Raw genomic sequence first — 24,939 nt, 5'->3', positions numbered from 1 at the left:
TTGGCTGTATTGTAGGAAATATGAGTTTTCCCTGGGAGTTCACAGTTAGAAAAGATTCACAACATGGGCACAGAGGAAAACACATAACAGGAAAGAGGCTGCAGATGCATTCGAATGGACATCACAAGGGAAGAGTCTTGGATCATCTTTTTTTTATTATTCTGATACAAAACAGCCTGGCACACAACATACAAAAGCAAGAGTCTGACTACTGGCTAGACACCCTAAAGCATAGATTTAGACAGGAAATGGGCCTCACTGGCTTCTGGCAATACTGACCTTTTGACCTCACCAAAGGCACCTTGAGGTGTTTACAGGAGTGGCAGGGCTGTGGACATATGAGACTGCTTGACACAGTGTTGCTTTACGTTCAAAACATAAGGATATTGTTCAGCATATTGGAAGGACCAGTGCTTGCAAGGCAGCAAAAGAATAGTGCTCAGTTTTTTAGGTAAGTTCAGGTTTGTCATGACACTCAGAGTAGATCATGTATTCTGTTGACTGCACACAAGAATTGACATATTGTCATTGCGCGGTGTAAATGCAGCTATAAATGGTTCAAATGATGTAAGAAACATATAGGATCAATCACAATGCAGTATGTAAATAAAAAAAATGACCAATCATTGCCATAAGTTATATTTTGAATGTTGAAAATTCTATGCGAGCCAAGGGGAGATTTTAAAACTTGAATCTTACATTTCTTAAAAAGTATAAAGTATCCAAAAACTAAAATAGATCCCACACCCAAGGCTGAAATGATCAACAAAATAAAGTTTAAAAGCTTTGAAACCCATTCCATTGGTTGAGCATTTTGCTGTAATGGGCTGTTTAGGATGCTCAAACAGAGTACAGTGCCACAAAGCCAGTGTTCAAGCTTTTTTGGGAAAATCCACCAACAAATGCCTAAAACAGTAGTTGTCTACATATTAAGCTAGGATTGGAACAAGTATTTTAAAATACATTTAAAATAACACACTTGACCTTTTAGTCTGACGTCAAGAAAATTAAAATTTTGGTTTGTTTATCCAGTAGGTTTGGAAACGGAGGACAAAGCCAGGATGAATGTGAAAAGGAAGGAGATGGATTTCTTAAGCAACACTATTGCTGCTTATGCTCACATTAAAGGTTAGTGCTTTTTCCAAGCTTAATATATTTAATACATAACTTAGGTTAAAGGAATAGTTTACCCAAAATGTGTAAATTCTTTCAAAATTTACTCACCCTCATGTCGATACAAACTCGTGATTTTCTTTCTTATGCGGAACACAAAAGGAGATGTTTTAATAAAAATCGCCCGCTGTCTATTCAGTTCAATGGCAGTGGAAAATGCCTTATTTTAATGCTTAAGGACCCAAAAGTATTATAAAAGTAGTCCATGTGGTTCAAGAGTAATTTCCCAAGATTCTTAAGCCATACAATGGGTTTTGGTGAGAAACAACTTGAAGTTCGTAAGGTACACAAGAGAGATGCTTGATTGGCCCTCATATTCTCGCCAGAACCTTTTCAGCGCTTATGACTCAAGTTCTCCCGTGAACATGACACTGTGAACGAGCTTCCCTCATAGTAGCTTGACGGACGTCAAGAATTTCTGCACGATCCACTGCCGTTGTATTGAAAGGATGGTGGGGTATCTTAATAAAAATATCTCCTTTTGTGTTCTGCATAAGAAAGTCAGATGGGCTTGAAATGACATGCTGGTAAATTATGACAGAATTTTTACTTTTGAGTGAACTATTCCTTTGAGACAACAATGAAAGTGTAACATAACATTACAAGTATGGCTAAATCTGATTTGAGACTACCATTTTGGACTTGGCACCTTATCAAAATGTACTTTCACAAACATCCTCTCTCCATCCAGCCAACCCAGAGAGTTTTGGCCTTTTCTTCGTCATTGGCGTGTGTTTTGGCCTGGTGCTCACTCTCTGCCTCCTGGTCATTCGGATCTCCTGTAAGCCTCGTACCACTACAGCACCCCCCCCTCCAGAGAAAAAACAGCTTAAAGACTATAGTGAGGAAGAGGAGGATGAGGAGAGCGATGATGATGAGGTAGATGCAGGAGACACCGAGTCCCCTGTCGTACACAGCACCACAGAGATCCCCATGGGGAACCACCACCACACCACACCAGATGGGACTCTGAGCAGGAATGTGTTCACCTCAGCCGAGGAGCTAGAGCGGGCACAGCGATTGGAGGAGAGGGAGAGGATCATCAGGGAGATCTGGAGAAACGGACAGCCAGACATCCTGGGTACAGGGACGGGCACCATTGGGCGAGTGCATTACTATTAATGCAACCAGAGATTTTTGGACATAAACTCAAGCCATTCCACTGGCTGAGTGCACTACTTTGAAAGACTTGAGAAGATATTGTTAATAGAAGGAGCTTCCATATTTTTCTAAATTGGACTGATGTTATTATTATTCTAAAGGCCATATGAAGTGTAGCTCTGTGTGCTACATTTGTACTTGGCTGATGTCAGTCCCTACATAATGGTACTTATTGCAAAGTCATTTTGAAGCACAAATTGTCCGACAAGGACTAGACTTAGATCTAACTTTGTCTAATGCAGTATTTGTGAATATTAGGTGATAATTAGAAGCTCACAAAAAGCAAATGCACTTTTGCACCATGCCATTTATTGTGTAAAGATGTTTTCTTGTATTTTTATACTTGACTTTTTTTAATGAACACATTCCTATAAAATCTTCCCATATATACAATGCATCACATTATCTAGTAACTCATAGATTTTAAAAGCCACATGGCAATATGGCCCAAAAAAATTCTAAAAAAAAAGTGTCAACATGGGTTAAGCTCTCAAAGCCTTTATTAAAAGTAACATATAACACGTAATATGCTTGAACACTCAATTCTGCAGATGCATTTATATCCATTCAAACTAAATCCAGGGTTCATTTGCCAATCAACCATTGCTAAATCCATTTATATTTCAAACTCTTGTTATTATTAAGTCCTGAATATTAGTAGGAACAAATATCAAGTAATACATTTATGAACTTAAAGGGATATTTCACCCAAAAATTTTAATTCTCTCATTATTTACTCAACCTCATTATATCCCAGGTGTGTATGACTTTGTTTCTTCACCAGAACACATTTGAAAAAAAAAAAAAAAAAGAGGAAAAAAGAAAAGTAAAATATCTTCACTCAGTAGAGCCATAAAATGCAAGTGAATAGAGATTTATCTTTTGAAGCTTCAAAAATCACAGACAGTAAGCATAAACGTCATCGATACGACTCCAGTGGTTAAATGAATGTCTTCTAAAGCTACACAATCGCATTTGGTGCGAAAAATATAAAAATTTAAGTACTTTTTAACTATTATCCAACGCTTCAGGAGAGGGCGGATTCCAAGTGGTCTCTCGTGTGAAGTATTCACTTTGCCATGGATACAAATGTAATCTCATGTTCTCTTGGTTGTGACATCTAGAATGAGCACACAACTGGTGTTGTATGGATGACGTTTATGCTGACTGACTGTGATTTTTAAAGCTTAAAAAGAGAAATCTCCATTCACTTGCATTTTAAAAGACCTATTGAGCTAAGATATATGTGTACTGGTGAAGAAAGTCATACACACATGGGATATCATGAGGGTGAGAAAATAATGAGAACATTTTCTTTTTTGGGTGAACTATCCCTTTAAGGATTATTCACATCAATTTTCAAATACAATCCAGGGTTGTTTTGCCAATCAGTCATTTATGATCCGTGTGAAGTAAAAGAACAGATTATATCATTGGTAGATAGCATAACAGTGTCAGATGGACCAAATCCAAATAATTCTTTGTTGTCATTTTGAGTTTAATACTTGACTGAGTCTTTCATTTGTCCTTCAACTGTGAAGATGTTTTTCAGCAGTGGATGAAGTTTGTCTGTAACAATACTTAGTTTAAAAACTCGTGTTACTATGACAGGCATTGGTGCTTTCATATTTTTTGTTTGATTTCCTGTTCAAAGATTCTTGCTATGATATGTACACTTTGATTGAAATATTACTGAGATTTACAGTCATCCAAAATGCTGAAAACCCAAACAATTTTACTTAAGCCTACCATTTCAAGACATTTCTAAGTCTAGAAATGTTTACACAGATAAGAAATGTACATTTGAAGTACATTTCATTGTAACAAGTGAAGATACTTTAATCTTGAAAACGGCTAATAAGTTGCATAACATATACAAAACCATGTGAAATCAATTATTGATTGGCGGTACTGTCATCACTGTAGTGCTTTACAAATCTTTCAAACATACAGGAATTCGATTCTGTCGCTGTTCAAAAAATAGTCCATTCCCATTGATTTGTCAGAGGCTATGAAGATCTAATGTATTCTACATGGTTTCCAGATGCTGTTTTCTGGTTGAAGGGAAACTAAATATGCACCAGTCTCATACCATATCTTCACACAGGGAAAAGCTGAGATGAGCTGAGATTAAACTTAGATAGCAGGAAAGGCCTTTTCATCTGTCATTCACAAAGAAGCAAAAAAGTCTTTTTTGTAAAAAATGTCCTGGGGCCACTCAAATTGCCTTGTGTTGTTTCATAAATCATAATTTTGATAAGGTCATTGGGGTCATGGAAATACATATGAATATTTTTAAAGGCAGCTTGCATTTAGATTTACACTGGTTCTGTATTTGTTCGCCATTGATATGATCCAACCACAAAAATACAGCCATTTTATGTTATAGTCATCATAAAGTTGATGTAGCTGCATTGAAAAAAAGAAAATTAATCAGCTTTGATATTATATGTTTATGGCACTCAATTATGTTTGGGGCAAAGATATTTTATGATCATAGGATATAAAAACAAAACAGCAACATGTAAATTAATCAGGTGTTAATACCGTAAAATAAGATCAAGTTTAATCCTGAATTACCAGGTAAATATAATTATTATATGGTTCTGTATTTCCATATCTATCTTTAGACACCGACTCCCTTAAAATTCCAACTTTGTCTTTCTGTATTCTTCACATTCAAGTTGGCGAGGTGCATCACTGAGGGTAGTGAAATATGCCTGGCCTTTAATGGTCACTATTTCTTCCTCAGAGCCTCCACTTCATCCTGCGAACATTAAAATCACATTACCCTTAGTTTATTTTTAAATAACTACAGTATGTTATTGATTAAGTAGTGGGGTAGCTTTGACAACAGTATGTGTTCTGTATGTGTGTGTGTGTGTGTGTGTTTGATTCTCAGCCATACACTTGACTTATAGTCACATCCATTACCACATACTGATAAGTTAGTATTTTCAGCCGAACTGTTGGCCCATTTGGCTTTCGCTTAGCTGCTGAAACTGCCATCATATTTAAAAGTCATATCATACAATTTTTATTTTTGTCATTTTCATCCAGATTACTTGGCCAATGTCTCTGTCATCTCCTGGTTCCTTTGCTATGGTAATTTGTATAGCTCTTTTATAATGATTCACTGATTATTTTGTGAATTGATATGGAACTGCAATACGGTGCAATACTTCACAGCCGTGGACTGCATAAAGAAAAGTATTCTGCAATTTAATGTGGCAACTTGGATATAATGTTCAAAAAGCTATACTGGAGATGATTATTAACAGTGCCATTATATACACTGTACACAATAAAATCAGTTTGTGGCACAATCCTATGAGGCAAAATACTATTTTAAAGCCAATCGCTTAACAGAGGCAGATATACAGTATATTTGGCTATTTCTAAGAGCTTGTTTAGGAAAAGTACAAGAATCATATCTCTGCAGAGGTAGACAGCACTGTTATGGAACAGTACAGACGTCTGGGTTCAATCAGTTCAAACAGGTTTTACATGTAACTCACTGCTGCCCCCTTGAGGATATGAGCCCAGTTGTTGTTATGAGTAGTCAGTGCTGCTCTGATTTTAGCAGATAAATAATTCTCAATAATTCAGACTATTTTTCTGCATTATTTTGTGTACAGGAATATTTATGGAGTAAAATAGCACGAATAAGATCTCAAAAACAATGTCCTATAACTATATAACTTTTTTCTTTCAGTTTTCTTTTGGTTTAGTTTATTTTATTATCTTTTTTTACAGGCTTGCTGGAAAAAGCTCAGATAATCAATAAATAAAGTCTGTATGGATTAGGTTGTGTTTATTTTTCACTTTTGAAAACAAAGCCTTAAATAAGTGATTTAAACAATTCATATGAAACTTAACTGAACCCTACTGATTTCTTTCAAGTGCTTCTCTATGTATTAGTGAGAACCCCATTTGCACTGCATTCCTACTATTTTGTCTTACACCCTTATTACATAAAGTAACACATAGATCACACTACTTACTTGTAATCTCATCCGCTTTTCTCTCTCATCCTTCAGTTCATCTTTCAGCTCCTGTATGTCTCTCCTGTTCAGGAAAGAGTCATTTTGAATAAAAATTATTTCAGATATGATCATTCCAGTCAGTGGCGTAACTTGGATCTTACTGGCCCAAGTGCATAGAAACTGTTGGTATTTGGTAATTTGGAGCCTTGGTCATTTTTATTGCCTGTCGTGCACGCGGTCATTTTTATGGTTCCTTTTGGTCGACTGTTGTGGGCCCCCTCTCTAGGGCGGTGGCCCACCCTTCCCTACCTGTAGTTATGCATCTGATTCGTGTATTGGTGAGGGAAATATACTCACACATGTTGATTTTTAAGAAGGTCCAGTGACATGCGGAGGTCCTTGAGTTCTGTCAGCACAGAGGTGAGTGATGCGCTCTCCTCCTGAATCACAGGCTTGGCTTCACTCTGTGTCTTGGTTGGTGAGGTGATCTTGGGTGGTTGTTCAGTCTTGCTGGAAGGTGCAGAAGGAGTTTCTGTAACCTGTGGAAAATACCAACAGCTATCCAACTGTATTCCTTATGAGGAAAAAATGTTTGACTTACATGTATACCAACATTTAAGGAGAAATGTAACAACATCATTAATGAAAGTTATTTTAAAGTGTTATCCAAAACTTTGGTAGGACTGGAATATTTTGTGGTAATCAATCTTTCTCTTCTGATTTTCCATAGTGGTCTGTTTCAATTGGGTCCTTGAAAAACACAGGTTAACTGCACTAATTATCAAAGGCATGCCACACGACTGCTGCTAATAATGAATAAATAATAAATAATCTAACACATTTTATATCACCAAACAGACATCACCCTGAAACAAATCTTGATAATCGGTGGGAACATGACTCTGGTGCTTCTAGGCTCTGGTGCTATAAACAGTACGTGTAATGCTTGATTTAATGAATTCAAGGCAGTCTGTTTTGTTGTAATTCATTTCTTGCATTCAAAGCCGGTCATCCCAAGAGGCATGTATGTAACAAATAGCCTCATGTTTGACTTTGTGTGTGAGGCTCACATTTGTGGCAGTGGCGAGGGCTGTTGGTGGTCTTCTCTGTGGAGGTTTGGCTCTGTTGGCTGTAGGATGGTTCAGTTTCTCTGAGGCAACATCTACACAATCGAATTGGTCGGGGGTCTTCTCTTTAACCTCTTTCAGTATTGGCGAGACAGGAGGCTGTTTCGATAAAACAGGCGGTGGTTCTTCATTTCTAAGAGGGGAAATTATGCTTTTATTTTGTGTTATATTCTATTTAACAAATAAAGTTCAACGAATCACACAGCACATTTGCTTTTCAACATAATGCGCTGCCACTGAAATCAACCTTAATATCCGCAAAGTGGTGACTGCACCGTATATATTTGTGTGTAATGTGATTTTAAGAGTGTATATTTAAGTGTGGTGAGCTTTTAAATTCCAAACAAAACATTGCATTGCTTTGCTTTGATTTGTTTTGGAATAGGTTAGATTGACTCTAGATCACCTTTTATACATTAATATATGCTCACACTCTGGTCAGAATGACAGTTTCCCCCTATGTTCCCTCTGCCTGAGGACAGGGCTGTGTCTGTATTTTTATTAAATACACTCATTTAGAAAAACAGGAAACAGGCAGTTTGAGTTTGTTTAGTCCCTCAGCAGCTCATAAAGTGTTCATGGGTCTTCATAGGACTGAACACTCAAAGGCCTTTTGGAATACCCCAGCCACATAACAACACAACATAACACAATAAACATAATGCAAAAAAAATATAACAATGCAAAACATGCTATCTATTAAGGGGTGTTAAATCCCTCAGCAGCATCAATCTGATTCATAATTTTATTTCAATGTTTAATTAGTCAATCTTAATGTTTCAGATTCCCAATATCATTGTTTTCCTTGTGTTTTATTGAGAGTTTCATGAAATGTTTCACAAAATATATTTTTTTCCTCCCCTGACTGATATGCTATGAGGCAATCACCTACTTTGGAACTATTTTTATGAGCTTCTCCTTCACAGGTGGTGGTGGAACTGGTGGTTTGTGTAGACCAGGTAACTTGATTTTACCAGGAGGCTCACTTCGAAAGTCTTTAGTGTCTGGTTTCTCACCTGTTTTAAAAAGAGCATAGTGCAAAGACAAGAGATAAATGTAATGATTTTGTGTGGATTTCCTTAGATAACAGTAATCGAGTAAATGAGTGAAACATTTAAATAATATAATTCTACTACAATTTAGAAATATACATTACTGTGCAAAAGTTTTAGACACTTGTGAAAAATGTTGCATTGTGAGGATGTCTTAAACAAATACCATAAAAAGTGTATTTATCAATTAACGTCATACAAAGTCCAGTAAACATAAAAAAGCTGCATCAATATTTGGTGTGGTCACCTTTGCCTTCAAAACAGCACTAATTCTCCTCGGTACACCTGGACACAGTTTTTCTTGGTTGTTGGCAGATTGGATGTTCCAAGCTTCTTGGAGAATTCACAACAGTTCTTCTATCTATCTATGTCTCAATTGCTTCTGTCTCTTCATGTAATCCTAGACTGACTATGTTCAGTGAGGAGCTCTCTGGGGGCAATGCCATCTCTTGTAGAGCGCCCTGTTCTTCTACTCTATTCTATTTGCAAAAGGAATGTTTGAGAGTCTAACATTTATATTTCCTATTGACACACTAAAGCTGAAGATATAAATAACCATAATTAAGACAGGTTTTTGTGAAACTTCTTATGTGCCTAAAAACCTTTGCACAGTACTGTATGTATACACATAAAATACATTTTAGTCTATTTTGTAGGTGAAAATGTGTGTCTAGGTGTGTTGAGAATTTTACTTTTAGTTTCTGTCTTTGTGTTCATTTCCAAATTGTTCTGGTTCATCGCTGGTATCTGATTCACTAAGACATAGAGAGATGCAAGATTTTACAGTCAGTACCATAGTACTGTGTTTTATCAAAGTATGACAGCAGTGGCTCTTATCTGTCTCAAAAAAAAAAATTTAAATTAAAAAAAATAGAGAGAGAAAAGAAAATCTTCAAAATCTAGTTTAAAAGATGTATCAAGTTCACGGAAATGTAATCTTTGAGTCCATAATGGTTTCATTTTTTTTTTTTTAAACATTTATAACTTTTTCTACAAAAATTTGCATTTGTAATGTATTTTTAAATAATTTAATAGATCCTGGAGGGAAAAAATGAGCATCACATAATTGATCCTTCATTTGTTTGTCTATCAGTCCAACAATCTGTAATGCATGTAGCTAACATCTTCTGTCCCTGACCTGTTTTGGTTTCTTTTGCACTATATATTTACTATAAGTTCCCTTCTATAATGTAAAGAATGGCACAAAATAAACATTACTTCAGCATTCTCACAAATGCTGGAGGTCTCAGTAGCATGGGAACATTTGAAGTTTCCCTGACAAATGAGCAACCCAGCTGGCCTCCCGTTTCCTGTGGCTAGACACAAAAACTCTCATGGGTTTCTTTAGTAAACCAGTTTACATCCAACCATTAACAACCATTATGCTGCATTCTACTAAACAAAAAGGGCCCGAATTCAGTACTCATCAAGACCTTTTCATGCAATCAAAATCAAACAAGACATTAAAGTCCTTGTTGTGAGTTGTCTTGGTTACTGTTGTAACCTCCGTTACCTGGTGGAGGGATTGAGATGTGTCAATGTAGTGACAATAGGGGTCGCTCTTGGGAGCCCCAAACACCTCTGATCTTTGAGAAAATGCCAATGGGAATTGGCAATTGGAATTTGCATGCCACTCCCATGGACATACGGGTATAAAAGGAGCTGGCTCGCAAACACTCATTCAGTTTTTGCGCTGAGGAGCTGAGACATTTCAGCGGGTAGTACAGCGTTGAGGCAAGTGGCAAAAGGGACACAATATCTCGTTCCCTCCATCAGGGAACGGAGGTTACAACAGTAACCAAGACATTCCCTATCAGTCACTCACTCAAAGTTGTGTCAATGTAGTGACTCTAGGGGTCCATATATGAAATGCCACAACTAACTGAACTGTTACGTGGACTGCCGATGCAGGTGCAAGCAAGCCGCTGTGTGATAATAGCAGGTGCACTAGGTCTGCACGTAGCCTCCCCCAATGCCCAAGAATGTTGCATAGTTCCTCATACCCCCGGGGAGACGTATCTACTGTGGGAACAGGCCACGCCAGCCGTGGCCTTATATCTCTTTTTCTCCACACGGAATACAATTTTTCGGCTGGGGCAGGTCGGGGAAGGTGTTCTTTCCCAGGAGGAAAAGACACCGCAGAGACCACATCCTGCCCGAAGGGCTTACCAGCCACACGTGGAAGAGGCACCATGGTAGGTCCTACGTGGTAGAGGAGGAGCTCTGCCCAAGGGAGAAGTGGATCTACCAACAGGGAAACTGTACCACAGAAAATACATCACAGGGGGTTACCACAGATAACCAGCACATGTGGAGCACCTACCCCAGTACAGAGCATCCTGACACATGTATTAGTCCCAGCTACGAATTCCTCCACCGAATTTGCCAGCCACAGGGCTAGGCAGTAAGGACATCCAGGGTCCAACATCTCGTGAGCTCACATGTGGGAAAAATAGCACACGTCTTCCCCTCCTGGAGAGGATAGGCGCTGTATGCAAGCAGTACACCTGGCCAACTTCCCCACATACTTACCTGTTCGTACCTGACAACACACGGGACTAAACAGGCTCAACCCGGAGATTATAAATCTCACAAAGGTATTGGGTGTTGCCCAGCCCACTGCCCTCCAGATGTCTGCTAGATATCCGCCATTGGCTAGTGCCCAAGAGGACACCACAATCATCGTGGAGTGTGCTCGTAATCCCAAAGGGGCGTGCACACACTGGGCCTGGTTTTCCAACGCAATGGCATCCACGATCCAGTGGGCCTGGTATTCCAACGCGATGGCATCCACGATCTAGTGGGCAAGCCTCTGTTTGGAGACAGCGTTCCCTTTCTGCTGTCTGCCAAAGCAGACAAAGAGCTGCTCAGAGCGTCTAAAGCTCTTTGTGCGATCCAAGTAGCTGCGCAAAGCGCGCACCGGACATAGCAACGATAAGGCTGGGTCTGCCTCCTCCCAGGGCAGCGCTTGCAGGCTCACCACCTGATCCCTAAAAGGGGTCTTGGGAACCTTGGGCACATAGCCCAGTCGGGGTCTCAAAACCATGTGAAAGTACTCAGGACTGAATTCCAGGAAGGTGTCGCTGACAGAACGCCTGCAGGTCCCCAACCCTCTTGATGGCTGTCAGCGCAATCAGCAGGGCAGCTTTCAATGAGACTGCCTTTAGCGCAACTGACTCCAAGGACTCAAACGGGGCTCTCCGCAGGCCCAGGAGGACCACAGAGAGATCCCACGGGGGAAAGAGGCATTTCCTAGGAGGGTTCAGCCTCCTGGCACCTCTCAGGAACCTGTTGATCAGGTCGTGCTTCCCCCGGGACTAACTGTCCACCACATCATGGTGCGCCGCTAACAGGGGCACAATTAAATGCATGCAATGCCACATGTAAATATCTTGAAGATCCTTTCTAATACAGAACATAGTTTCACCTTCAATCAGTAGCAGCATGACAAGATTTCATTCAAAACCAAACCTTCAATTACCCACTATCAAAGACGTCATATTCGGTCACTCTACTCACTGTTACCAGTCACAGCGACTGTAATATAGTGTGATATAGACTGTAAAACCCATCTGGAGTAGACTAAAATCCAATAACACAAAATTCTGAACTACTGAGAATATTTAACAACATGATCAAAGACCCATATAAATAAATAAAATAGAAATACAGCCTATACATACCCAGTTTTCCAACATCTATAATCTATGTTCATAAGACAATGAGGGTGTGTACTGTATAGCGCACAGAGGTGGACTGCTGCTCTTTTGCCTTTCTCTAGAGTCTCACATGACATGACATGGCTTTCAACTTCCTGTTGCTGCTCCTTACAGCTGCTCAGTTTTGGTTTGTGGTGGTTTGTGCCATATGCATGAAGTCAGATTTAAACTTCAGACAAGAACAGAATCCTGCACATTTGTTTTTAACTGCATGTTCCTGCTGTCACCGAGATAACTCTGCAGCAAATAAATTGCATATGAGGCATTAGAGTAAATGTCTGCATGGGGGAAGTGTTAGAGGTGACCAAGTGTCTGCACTTGAGTTCAAAATATGTGAGATGAGCAAAAAGCCTACTTCCTGTCCCAGAAATTACAGTTGTCAATAACAGGTGTGGAGATACTGCTTTGTACAGTTTATAACTTCTTTAAGCTACTTTATGCAAGCTTCCACACATACGTTTACTTGTTCATTTCCCAGATAAGTTCACACTAAACTTAAAATATATAGAATAAATTATGCTGTTCGGTCATCTTTAATTCCTTTAAGACGTGAAAAAAAAAAACGAACTGGAACTTCATCTGGTTAATAAGTTTTGTCTGGAATGTCTGATACAAAAATAAGGGAAGTAATGTGACTGGTAGATCCAGCTACAGTTACAATTTAAATCATTGGTATTTAAAATACAGTTACATTAAATAAGTATCTTGATTACTGAAGAGATTACTTTGCATTTATTGTCATTTAATATTTAGTCCTTTCAGATGGAAAACATTTATACATATAAATGATTCGATCCAAAGTGCATTTGAACAGCAGTGAAACTATGATGCGTTACATTCATACAAGCAGACAGAGAAGTTAGCTTAAAGTTTGGAGCAGATGAAATATAAATAAACCTTGTGTAAATTGTCAGCTTTAAGCTAAGCTAAAATGCTATTTCTAGCCATTTTACATTCTTTTTTCTAGTAAGACCTTTGATATTAGTGCATAAATCGTGTTCTTGATAATAATTTTTGTATTGCTTTCCTGTAAAAATATAAAAAAATCCTTAAAACAAGATCAATTAGATTGATCTTGTTTCAGAAACAACACTGCTTAAGATATTTATGTTTTTGAGAGAATGTATTTTTAACGTATGTATGTTTTCTTACTGTACTGGCAGAGTTTTTATAGTCTAAATAATTGGGAAAAAAAAAAAAAAAAAAATCAACCAGTGCTGAAAAAGTAATCCAAAGTATTTAGAATACATTACTGACCTTGAGTAATCTAATGGAATACGTTCCAAATTACATTTCACAGCATGTATTCTGTAATCTGTAGTGGAATACATTTAAAAAGTAACCCTCCCGACCCTGCCAATAACTCATGAGTCAGTTTGTATACTGTATTTGCTACTTATGTATTCCAGCTCAACTGAAATCTCTTGAAACACTTAATTTTGTGTCTTTTATGAATTACATACCTATCTGATAAAGTAACAGTCATGATAGTAATTTCAAAGAAAATACACAACAGGATGCATAAAAAAAACTTGTTGTACCGTAGATATGATATAATCTGCTTTTCAAGCTCATTCTAAATTGAGTGCATTTGCATACACTAATATGCTGATAATTCCTAAAATTAAGCTTATTGGTCATCAGTGATGCTTTTAAAAAAATGTTAAACATGTACGGTCAAGTAAACGCATTAAACCTCAGAGACCCAACATAGTAAAATTGCTTCCCAAAAACATTATCAAGGAAGAAAAAAATTAATTAATTAATCAGTAGTGGTGGTCATTAAAATCCCTCATGCCATCCCAAATGTGTATGATTTTCTTTTTTCTGTATAACACAAATGAATGTTTTTTGGAGAATATTTCAGCTCTGTAGGTCCTTACAATGCAAGTGAATGATGATCACATCTTTAGCTCCAAAAATCACATAAAGGAAACCATATGTAATTTAATCCATAATACTCCAGTGTTTAAAGCCACATCTTCGGAAGCGATATTATAGGTGTGGGTGAGAAACAGAACAATAGAACAAAAAAGTCATTTTTTACTCTAAATTTCCCAAATATAAGTGAGTGAACTTTATTTTTGCACAATTTTAGATAAATAATGTGTTGCTGTTTTATTAGTTTATTGGTGCATACATATTTATTATATTATATTATAAATTAAATACCATAAAACTGTGGAAAATATGCATTCATTATCCTATGATAAATGACTTTCCTTTATCGAGGTAAAGTCATATATAATTTAAGCATAAACTGATCGGAACAAGTTGATTTTTGCATTACATGTAAACACCTTTACTGGTGTTATTACCGGCTTCCCAAGGTTCTTACTGTACATATTTGTGCATATATCTGTTTAAGTCTTGATGTCAAAAACAGTGAATAATTTGATGATTTCAAATATCATGTTAATGCGGTTTTCTTAAGCTGTTGGATCTTTGAATTAGCTGCTTTTTGGTAGTTATTAGGGTATTGTTGTGCATGTGGTGTAGAACTGTGCATGTTTCGTATTGCATGAAAACACCTTTACCGGCATTCTTACCGGTGTGTCCAGTGCGTGTTCTTAATGTATTATAATTCTATAATAAAAAAAAAAAAGTGTATAAGGTAAATCAAATAAGCCAGTAAGAATGCCTGTCAAGGTGTTTACATGCAACATGATTTCTGTGTAATGGCCAAAATCTACCCCTGTCAGTCGGTTAATTCTTACACCCTTTATGACATTAAACAGATAAAGGAATGGTGTTTAATACGCTTACGTGACCTGACATGTTTTTAGCTTAATAAGCAGAATCGATGTAAGAAAGTGCATGTAAAGCAATCACTGGTGAAAGTGTTTAAACTTCAATTAACTTTTGTTATCGCTTTATACTGTGAAAAAGATGAATGGCCATAATATTTTCACCCCCAACAATTAGTTGTCATTTTGCTGTGATTCTTTCCAAAAACTACAGTTATTACAAGACAATCATCCTGGAGCAACCTGGGGTTACCTTGTGCTGGAGTTGAACCTATAACCTTTCAGTTACTTGCCCATAATTTTATCCACATGCATCACATCATGACAAAGTGCAAAATACAATGGGAAAAAAATGCTTCAAAGAAGGCATGACACGTGCATTCATCAGTATTAAATCTTAACAAACCAGCTCATACACCCTCTGAAATTCACTGCTGAAAAATCATGTAATGCAACAACTGAATTTCTGGAAACATTTCCTGTTAAATTTGATATAATCTAAAAGACCCTGCAACTGTCACAGAGAGATGATGTCTTACCTGCATGTTTCCTCAGAGCCTTCTCTTACTGGTGGGCAGGCAGCATTTTCAATCTGGGTCAAACGAGAAATTGTCAACATAGTATGGATTAGTCCTTCTGAGCAGAATAAAGCTCAAAATCTTTTCATGTTGGAGAAATCTAGTCACAGTTTTCCTCTCCACCGATGGTAATTATTGACTCAATGTCTTTTAATAAGCCCAGAGTAACTGGAAGAAAATACAATAAAAACTGATTTATAGCCTCCAGACTTCTCCAGTCTAAAACAAAGTAAACAGCATTTGTACACTGAAATTAACGTCCTTGGCTTAAAATCTTTTCTTCTTTTTCTTTTCTTTTTACCCAGAGAATTACTAAAACCCCACAGTAATGTCAACAGAAGGGAGGCACCCGTTCTCTAACAGCGCACAAATTTGACAATCCTGAGAACATTTCTCTGACCCACTTACATGAAGGGCATCCACTGGGATCACCATGACGAAGTTATCGGGGAAAAATCCTCTGCGTCCGTTTACTTCCCCCTCCCACCAGCCCTCGTCCTCAGTGGCCTTCAGGGAAAAGGAAAAGAAAATAATAACAAAATGCTGACTTTGTCCAGGAAAAAACACTAATGTTACTAATGAATACTCATTACACTATGAAATATTGCTTGGTCTTTACGTATACGGTGAGATTATGATCTTTTGTCAAACAAATAATGTTATGTTGCCTGTAGTGGAACCCTTTGTGATTTACAGGAGAACCATTTTATGAAGTTGTGTTTTCTATTAGTATGGCACTTAATGTATTCAGCGGTCAGGCATACTAATTTAAAGGTGGAGAGAGCTCCAAATGGAATTCCTACAATAATGACTGTTTTCAAACATGTTTCCCAAACACTGCACCAGTCATCTATCGGTCGTCCAAAAAGGTAGTTCAAGTTAATAGACAGCAATTTGGGAGGCAAAACTCCTTGTGTTAGAATTACACAAATCTGGTAGAAAAACATTTTTTATGAACAGTAGTGTGTGCTGTATTAACAGAAAGCTGTCAGATGGTCATTAGAGACACACCTTGTTTATGATATTTATGACGTCTCCCTTCTTCAGGCTCAACTCGTCATCAGTAACCGCTGTGTAGTCAAACATGACCTGACAGCATTCTTTCACTGTAGAGCAATTAAATTACATTCAGTTACCTCCACTGCATTAACATTGTGACAAAGAAATTAGCAATAACTTGGCCCTTTTCTGTACAGATTTGCCAAAGCAGGTTTGGTGGGTGAATCTGAAAGCACATGATACCCCTCTTCTGGTATGAAGCCCTTAGGGGAAGTCCTTTAAGAATGGATCTATTCATTCACTGCATGATGACTGTTACTTGTTTTGTCTTGAAACCTTAATGCTTCTCTGTCATTGTCAAAAATAGACCAACAACTATGTTAATGAACAAAGTGGTAAATCCTAAAATGTTCAAAAGAGCTGAACCTCAAAAACCTGCCAAACAGCATTTAAATCCCGAAGAACGTCACTGAATGTTATGTACAGAATATTGTTTTTAGCAATGCTTCTCACCGTTTGATTTTCTCCGTAAACTGGCTCTCTTTACTTTACCCTAATTGAAAAAAACAAAAAAGAATAACATTTGTAAATACATGTATATATTTAATTAAATTGAGCAGTATATCAATTTACTTCACCTCTTTTTTAAAGACAGCTTCTGAGAGTTTAGGCCTGGCTTTGCTTTCAATTATCTTGCAATCTGCAGAACATATGACATATGCAGACATATCTATTGTGAAGAAAACTGTGACCTCAAACAAGGTGATGTTATCGTGCACAAGATATGGAAGTGCTTACAATAGATAATGTACAAACTCACCTTTTAAAGGCACAAAAATTTCTTTCACAAAATTTGATGGAAAGGCACCAATTTGGTTATTTTTCTTTCCCATAAACCAACCATCTTCAATCTGCCGGGCAAAACAGAAAGTAATGCAGCTTCATTAAAAAACATTTTTAAAAAGGAAAGGGCTCAAATATTGAAAACATTGTTTCATATATACAATCTAATTTGGAAACATGACAAAATGTACATCTGTAGAATTTGCCAGAGGCTTTTATCCAAAAAATGGATATATTTTAGTATAACTTTTCCTGGATTTTTTAAAATCACAAGCACCATGCTTTAACAATGAGCTATTAGAACAAAAATGAGCCAAAAATCACAAGCTTTGTAATTATGCTTGTAATAAAAAAATGCTACTTTGACTAGACATCCAATTTGAATGCATAGGTCTGCATTCATAACTTTTAAGGGCTAATTTGTTAGTTTTTAAAGATCGGTCTCAAAACATACAAAAAACAATGACGTATGACATAATTTACATCAAACCTGGCACAATGTGCCTTGACGGGAGATTTTCCGAAAATAATGGCTTCAAATTCAGTTTATTCCTCACAAAAATGCTTTCATATGGCTTCAAAAAAGACATTCAAACATAAGTTGTATAGACTAATTTTATGGTACTTTTTGTAATTATCGGAGGCCTATTTTTCCAGTACCAATTCACTTTAAAGCTGAAGTGTGTAACCTTTTCAGTGTTAAACTACTTTCTCCTATCCCAGCTTATTACACAGCTCTCTGGAATACTCGATTCTGATTGGTCAATGCCGCCATCCAGCGGTCAGAAGACTGTTCATCTGGGTACTTTGAGCCGTCTCTCCTGCTTCTCGGCTCACTGTGCAATCTCAACAAGAAAGCTAATAAAATAATTTAAACTCAAATCAATGTTTCATGTCCATTTATTTGTTAATTTAGCAAGTAGTCTTCTAACAGGCTGAAAAATGAATCAGATTTCACAAAACGTCATTTTCACAAAATAAACACCAACAGAACTCTGATGGAAACCTGAGGTTGATTTCAGCTGTTCAGCGATTTCTTTCTTCTCAAATTACATAATTTCAATGCAAATATGGTAAATGGTCTGCACTTATATAGTGCCTTTTTAATCTTAACAGTATTCATAGCGCATTACACTGGGATTCATTCACCACTTCACACACCAATGGCGGCAGAGCTGCCATGCAAGATGCTAGCCTGCCATTGGGAGCAACTTGGGGTTCGGTGTCTTGCCCAAGGACACTTCGGCATGTGGAGTCGAGTGGGCCGGGATACGAACCACCTATCCTGCGATTAGTGGCTGACATGCTCTACCAACTGAGCCACAGCCACTTTGTTTAGTACCCATGTTATAAACAGGATAATGTACAGTCTGCCGGTTGTTATCGCAAAATATTGAACCCCTTCAGGTGATACAAGACCCCTCAACTTCACGTCGGGGTCCTGATCACCCTGCCAAGGTTTATTGCGTGATGACAACCTGCAGACTGTATATTATCCCTTACTTAATAAGCAGAGACAAATGTAAGTAATCACTTTATTGGCAAGAATTCAACAGTGGGGATTACTTTTATTATCCAACGTTACGGTCCAGATATAACAGATGTACAGAAACGGAGCACAAAAAATTACATATAAGCGATAGCATTATTGTGCTAACAGATGTGTGTTCATGTGCTGAAAGTTCATTACAAATTTTGAGTTAATTTCTATTTAGCACCTTTTTTTGTGAATGCTTCACCTGTTTTGAAATGACATTATAACGGAGTATATAAAGGAATGGTGCTTTCCCTGAACTGTCTGTGAGTAGTGATGTTTCAAATGTTTTCATGCTGTGATGCTAAATGGATCAATTCTACAGTGGAAGACCAAATTTATTAGATGAGACATGTACAGTGTTTTATCATGTTTGAAATTGACTGTATTCTGATATTCCTCTTCCCTGCATTTTTCCCACCTGCAATTCACTTTCTTTTGAGTGTCTTTTCAGAATATGCTCCTCTTGCCTTGAGGGGAAAAGGTGATTTGGAAAACAGTGTGGACATTAATTCAGTATCAATTAAATGTATTTGTACAGCTTGTGCTTTTAATACTACATACTGTTTTATAGTTTCTTTACAGATAACATTGAAATTTTGTGTATAAGTTGTATAATGTCTGTCCAAATAAATATGTTTATTTATATTGCATGCAGGTCTTTTTGTACGGTACAGTTTAGTGTGAGGCTGCTACAACGTTATTTCCTACACAAGAACAATATATTCAATCTATCAACAGGATCAGTTGTTCAGTCAACACTAAAACATGTAATGTAGGTTATAGCATTTAGATATAGAGATTATGTAAGTAAACTAACAATTATAAAGCTAGATTGAGTTTACTACACAGTCATCACCCACAGAATTATTTTATTTTATCCGAAAAAAGGCAGTATCATCGCCCGAGTCCTGTAATACACGTCATCCTGCTGTCTGGACCTCCCCTGTAGTAAGTACAAAATCTCGATACAACAAACTATTCAGGTTCTGACTAGATTCAATATATGCTTTAAAATAATCATAATTATCTACAGTTCTCAAAACATGTCCAATTTTACAGCTGTGAAGGCGCTATTAGGCTACATAGCTTTTCAGGTTAGTCTGCTCAGGTTCTTTCATCGATGGATAAAGACTCAACTAAATAACTAAATGCTTCTATTTGCGACATTTGGCCATCATCCTCAAACCCATTATCATTAAAAGATAGGTGGGGAAGGACAATATTGCCTCTCTATAATTCTGTGATCATTTGTTCTCAAGTTTCTTTGTGTTAGTACATAACATAACGATTGTTTATGCTTAACAGGAAGTTCAGCCCACATTGCACGCAAAGCATCATGGGAATATTGTGGATAAATAACGCTCTGTTTGTTTTGAGTGACCAGCCAGCCCGACACAACATTAACTTGACCAGTGGCGTGAGTTGGGGGGTGGAACTTTCTGTTTGTTCGATCAACCGATGCAGGGTGTTTTTGGATTTTGAAAAGCAGGCACAGAAATTACACACTACAGCTTGAATTGTTTGGACACACACACGTATGGTAAATGTTGGGAGACTTTTAAGAGACTGGAGATGCCCCAAATCCAAAACACTGCCCTCTAAAGACACACATGCACACAGAGTTGCCTGGATTGCTGTTGTGCAGAGATGGAACAGGAGAGCGTCGCTTTGTCATAGGTAAAGTAAATAAAAATGTAATTTGATGTCAGCAAACGTTAGAATCAATAGTCAAAAGCAACAGTAGCAAAATAGCGTTGTCACATGACAAACTGTCATGGCTGTTTCCAAAAGGTAGTTTTGCACCCTTGAAGGGCACTGCTGGAAGGGGATGCCACTCAAAAGTTCATTTCAAACAGAAGAAATTTTTTTTTTTTTTTTTTTTACGAAGAGCCCTTTTACAAGACAATTAGTGAAGGGTATATTCATACAGTAGTTTCAAGATCTCTTTACTGTGCCCACATCTAGAAATCTGTCCTTCGAAAGGGAATAGGGTACAGGGATGATCACTTTCAATTGCAATTTGCCCAAACTGACAATCTCGGCATTCTGCTGTCCATGGACTGCCCTGTGAACGCGCAGAATTAACGACAGGCAGAAAGCACCCCAAAGTCTTCTGATTGTCTAAACAAAGAATCTGCCGCAGCCGACGTCTTTTTTTAATGCGGTTTACAGAGTCTATGGTTGTCATGGTAGTTGTTATATTTTATGGCACCCATTTCAGTGATTTCTGGCAGGTTATCTGAACTTTTCTGTGTGTTATTTCATTAAAAAAATTATAATAATTTTAGGGGGATAACAGTTCCTTTAACGCTTACACAAACTATGACAGTAAGCTACAACTTCTACTAACACAAACCACAAAGAAATAAGTGAAAAACCACACAAATTATTTTTACAGACATTACACTAAACCTTAGAAAACACAATAACAAATGTAGAGAAATATCTCGCCCATCTACCTCTCTGAGGATCTCTATGGTCTCCCCAACAACCAGTTCCAGCTCATCCTCATGCACGGCATTGTAGGCATGCACCACCTCGCATCTCCTCTGTTGCAAATTTGCTTTCTTTGCTGGAGAGATGAAGTGGAAAATAAATGGAACTTTTCAGCACAGTATCAAACTGAACTGCAATAGGCTGAAGAAGCACTGCAGCCTTAAGTTCTACAAGCTGTTTTAAGTTGGATACTATAGTCTTGGGCTTGATTTTGGTTGATATAATTTGCGACCGGATTTGGAGGCATAAACCTTTCATTAGCCTACTTATTTTATTCTATTATGCTGTGTCAAGGTGCTTTTGGACAACTTCAGACACATATGCTGCCACAGCAAACAAAATCAGATATGTTTATAAAACAATGTATGCTATAAAACTTATATTCAGTGGGATTCAAAAGGCTGAGTCCATTTGTGAAGATGCTTCTAGATTCCTATATTGTTATTTTAATAACGACAATCCTTTTTCTTCATTACAAATTATATTATCAGCATAATGATTGGAGTTAAAAATGTGATTGAAAAATAAACTTTATTACTAATATTATATGCCCCCTTTTGTTTTAATGAGTAGATACTCTTGAGCTGACTCACAAGGTGATCCAGCAGCATTATTTAAGAATGTTCTAAAGGACCATCTACTGTGCTTCAATGGTAGCAAGTAAATCTGACCTTACATAGGAGTTAAGGGATAGTTCAACCAAAAATGAAAACCCTCATGCCATCCCACGTGTATGGCTTTCTTTCTTCTGCAGCACACAAACAAAATTGTTTAGAAAAATATCTCCGCTCTGTAGGCACATACAATGCAAGTGAATAGTGAACAGACCTATGTAGCTCAAAAAAAAATCACATTAAATGGTCAATCATAAGACTCTAGATTTTAAATCCAACAGAACAATATTTAAGTTCTTTTTTCTTACTCTAAATCTCCACTTTCACTTTCATATGTAAAAGTGAATGTGGAGATTTAGAGTAAAAAAAGGACTTACATTTTCATCTGTTTCTAACCCACAACTATTACATCACTACTGAAGATACGGATTTAACCACTGGAGTCATTTGATTACTTGTTTCCTTTATGGGATTTTTGGAGCTACAAATGTCTGATCATCATTCACTTGCATTGAATAGAACAACAGAGATGTTACTCTTCTAAAAATCTTTGTTTGTGATCTACTGAAGAAAGAAAGTCATACGCATCTGGGATGCATGAGGGTCAGTAAATTATGAGAGAATTTTAATTTTTGGGTGAACTATTCCTTTAACAGGGTGATCAATGTCACAAATTAGATTTTTGGCCTAGAAATCACGCAAAATCATATATTGTTTTTATTCCATAATTATAATTTTTTTTTACAAAATCGTACAAATTTCATTATAGACTCTTGAACGGCACTGTAATGTACACTTACATTTTCTAATGCTTCTTGGCACTCTGTTGCTGTCCCCTATTAAATAAATAGGCACTTCCTGTGGAGAGAAAATATAGATATTTTTTTTTGGTAATGACCATCAAGGGAAAAAGCTGTAGCTTTGGACATGGAAAGAGTGCTCTTTCCGGGACGAGATGAGAACAGGATGAGACCTTGGCGAAGTTGGCAGGGAATATTCCTCTCTTCTCTCTCAGCTCTCCTTCCAGCCATCCTTCCTCTTTGGCCTTGGAGACATTCTTCACCACGTCCCCCACGTGCACAGTCAACTCGTCTTCCATAGTCGACTCGAAGTCTAGAAGAACAAGCACCTCTAGAATGACACAAGAAAGGTGAAGTATTGGAGGTTAGTGAACTGGAGTGTTAAGATGTCATAGCTGTTTATGTTGTTAGATCTTCTTGTATTTAGCTAACCAGATATCGGGTGGCTTTCCAATGTATTAGAGGTCTTCTTATGCATAAAGAAGAGCAACCCAGACCAAGTGCTCGTGGAGAAGAGAGTTTATTGATGGCGATCATGTAGCATAAATCTTCTAAATCTTAACCCAAGCAACTGTCTTTCTGACAGACCTTTATACCTGTAGAACAATAGTGTTAGGACCTCCCTGGAAGGCCCCCAATAAACAAGACATGACCTTTGATCAATTGTTGGTTGCTCTGATTTTATGGCCTCTTTCTTTGGTTCACACCTTTACAGACAAATATTCAGCTGATTGCATATGAGATACAGTCACAATGTAAACACCTCTGACTACAGATGATTAAAAATACTTATAATACTTCAGTGTTTAATGTCTCAACGAGATCATATAAGTGAATCATATAAATGAAGGGTCAACCGTGATCCTGATCATTCCTTTATGCTTATGACAAAAATGTTTCTGATGATTTCATTAATGCTGCCCTGCTGTATGCTGTATGTTGTGTTACCCTAAAATTATCATGAAATTGATCAGTTCTCAATCACCGGCAAGTCTTATCTTTTATAAAATACATAGCCTAAAGGGTAATGCATCTAAAAACAGTATGTGCAAGGCATGAACATACATGCCAAATAGAGATGATAAGTGTCTCTCAAGTGTAATACTGCAGCGGGACAGCCATGAACAATGTGTTTCAACAGGCCTAGAAGTATGTGTGTTGAACCTGAGTGACGTGATTTTAAGAACGCATATCAGTACAAAGAACACGGTGACCGACCCACAACAGCATGCCTAGTTTTCCATGCACTAAAGTAAGTCACCCTGTGATTGGTATTTAAATGTGACTTCATCTGATTTTAGATAATTTCACAAAAAATGTAAAAGTTGAATATGTCAAATGGGACACATTTTTTGGCAAGTAAGTAAAATAAGCTGAGTTGAACAGTTCAATAGACTCTTTTCACTAAATCATAAAGGCAGCATTCTAATCACACAAAAGTGATGTCTCCTCATTTGCTGACATAAAATTCCATCTTAGTTTTCCTTATTAAATAAAGTCACTGCATAAGTAGTATGTTACTATTAGAAATAGACTGTGGGCTTGTTACACCTATAATGGTTATGTGGTATATGGTATATATTTCTCTTGCAGTTATGGTAAAATATTTGTTTACGGTTGTAGTACTGTTCAAGTAAATCAGTGGATAGATGAATAAATGAATATAAACACACAGTACATACATACTAGATAGAAATAATATTAAAACTGGAAATAAAGTAGATCAACCTACACTATTAGTTACTTAAGAGGTGTCAACATTAATCATATACCATAAACATTTCCAAAACACCACAAACACCACAGCTTACCATGTCAAGACATTGTTTTGAGGGAAAAACAAACTCACCCATGGCCTCTTTAAAGCTGTGCCAAGTGCACCAAGCCAGAGAATGTAGATTCTGTTCAGTTCTCAAAGTGTCATGGAACCACTGCGAAAGAACGTGCTACTATAACGTCTAGAGACAGCAAAGGTATTACGGGACTTCCTTCATTCTAGACAATCATTTGCATTGTGAAAAAAAAATCCCAGCTAGTCAAGACACGTTATACCCTGAGAATGATAAACAGATTGAGAGAGTAACAGGTGAAACAGGTTTCTGTTGGT

At 37.3% G+C, this 24,939-nt stretch overlaps 2 protein-coding genes across 3 annotated transcripts in view; one reads left to right on the top strand and one right to left on the bottom strand.

The window, feature by feature from the left end:
• LOC127657778 (protein eva-1 homolog B-like) overlaps positions 1 to 6,138 on the top strand; it is a 21,495-nt gene extending 15,357 nt beyond the window's left edge. Inside the window, exons 3-4 of one of the 2 annotated variants that reach the window (XM_052146680.1) lie at positions 1,036 to 1,128; positions 1,865 to 6,138. In XM_052146680.1, coding sequence (XP_052002640.1) covers positions 1,062 to 1,128; positions 1,865 to 2,295 — 498 coding nt within the window. In that variant the 5' untranslated portion in view covers positions 1,036 to 1,061 and the 3' untranslated portion in view covers positions 2,296 to 6,138. Of the gene's footprint in view, positions 1 to 1,032; positions 1,129 to 1,864 lie in introns of both variants that reach the window. The other variant, XM_052146679.1, reaches the window with a different exon arrangement.
• Positions 4,954 to 24,939, bottom strand: LOC127657779 (SH3 domain-containing kinase-binding protein 1-like). The gene is made up of 16 exons (XM_052146681.1): positions 24,682 to 24,939; positions 23,006 to 23,163; positions 22,833 to 22,890; positions 21,382 to 21,494; positions 17,363 to 17,453; positions 17,181 to 17,242; positions 17,056 to 17,095; positions 16,555 to 16,649; positions 15,952 to 16,050; positions 15,509 to 15,557; positions 9,192 to 9,254; positions 8,340 to 8,463; positions 7,391 to 7,580; positions 6,678 to 6,859; positions 6,339 to 6,402; positions 4,954 to 5,101 (listed from the first exon to the last, which is right to left on the bottom strand). Exons 1-16 carry the CDS (start codon positions 24,683 to 24,685, stop codon positions 5,072 to 5,074), a joined length of 1,422 nt encoding a protein of 473 aa, XP_052002641.1. The 5' UTR covers positions 24,686 to 24,939; the 3' UTR covers positions 4,954 to 5,071.

The sequence above is a fragment of the Xyrauchen texanus genome, chromosome 17 (genome assembly GCF_025860055.1).
Source record: "Xyrauchen texanus isolate HMW12.3.18 chromosome 17, RBS_HiC_50CHRs, whole genome shotgun sequence".
In the NCBI taxonomy this organism is placed as follows: domain Eukaryota; kingdom Metazoa; phylum Chordata; class Actinopteri; order Cypriniformes; family Catostomidae; genus Xyrauchen; species Xyrauchen texanus.
Note: the sequence above shows the minus strand (reverse complement) of the source record. Positions and strands in the feature narration are given on the sequence as shown.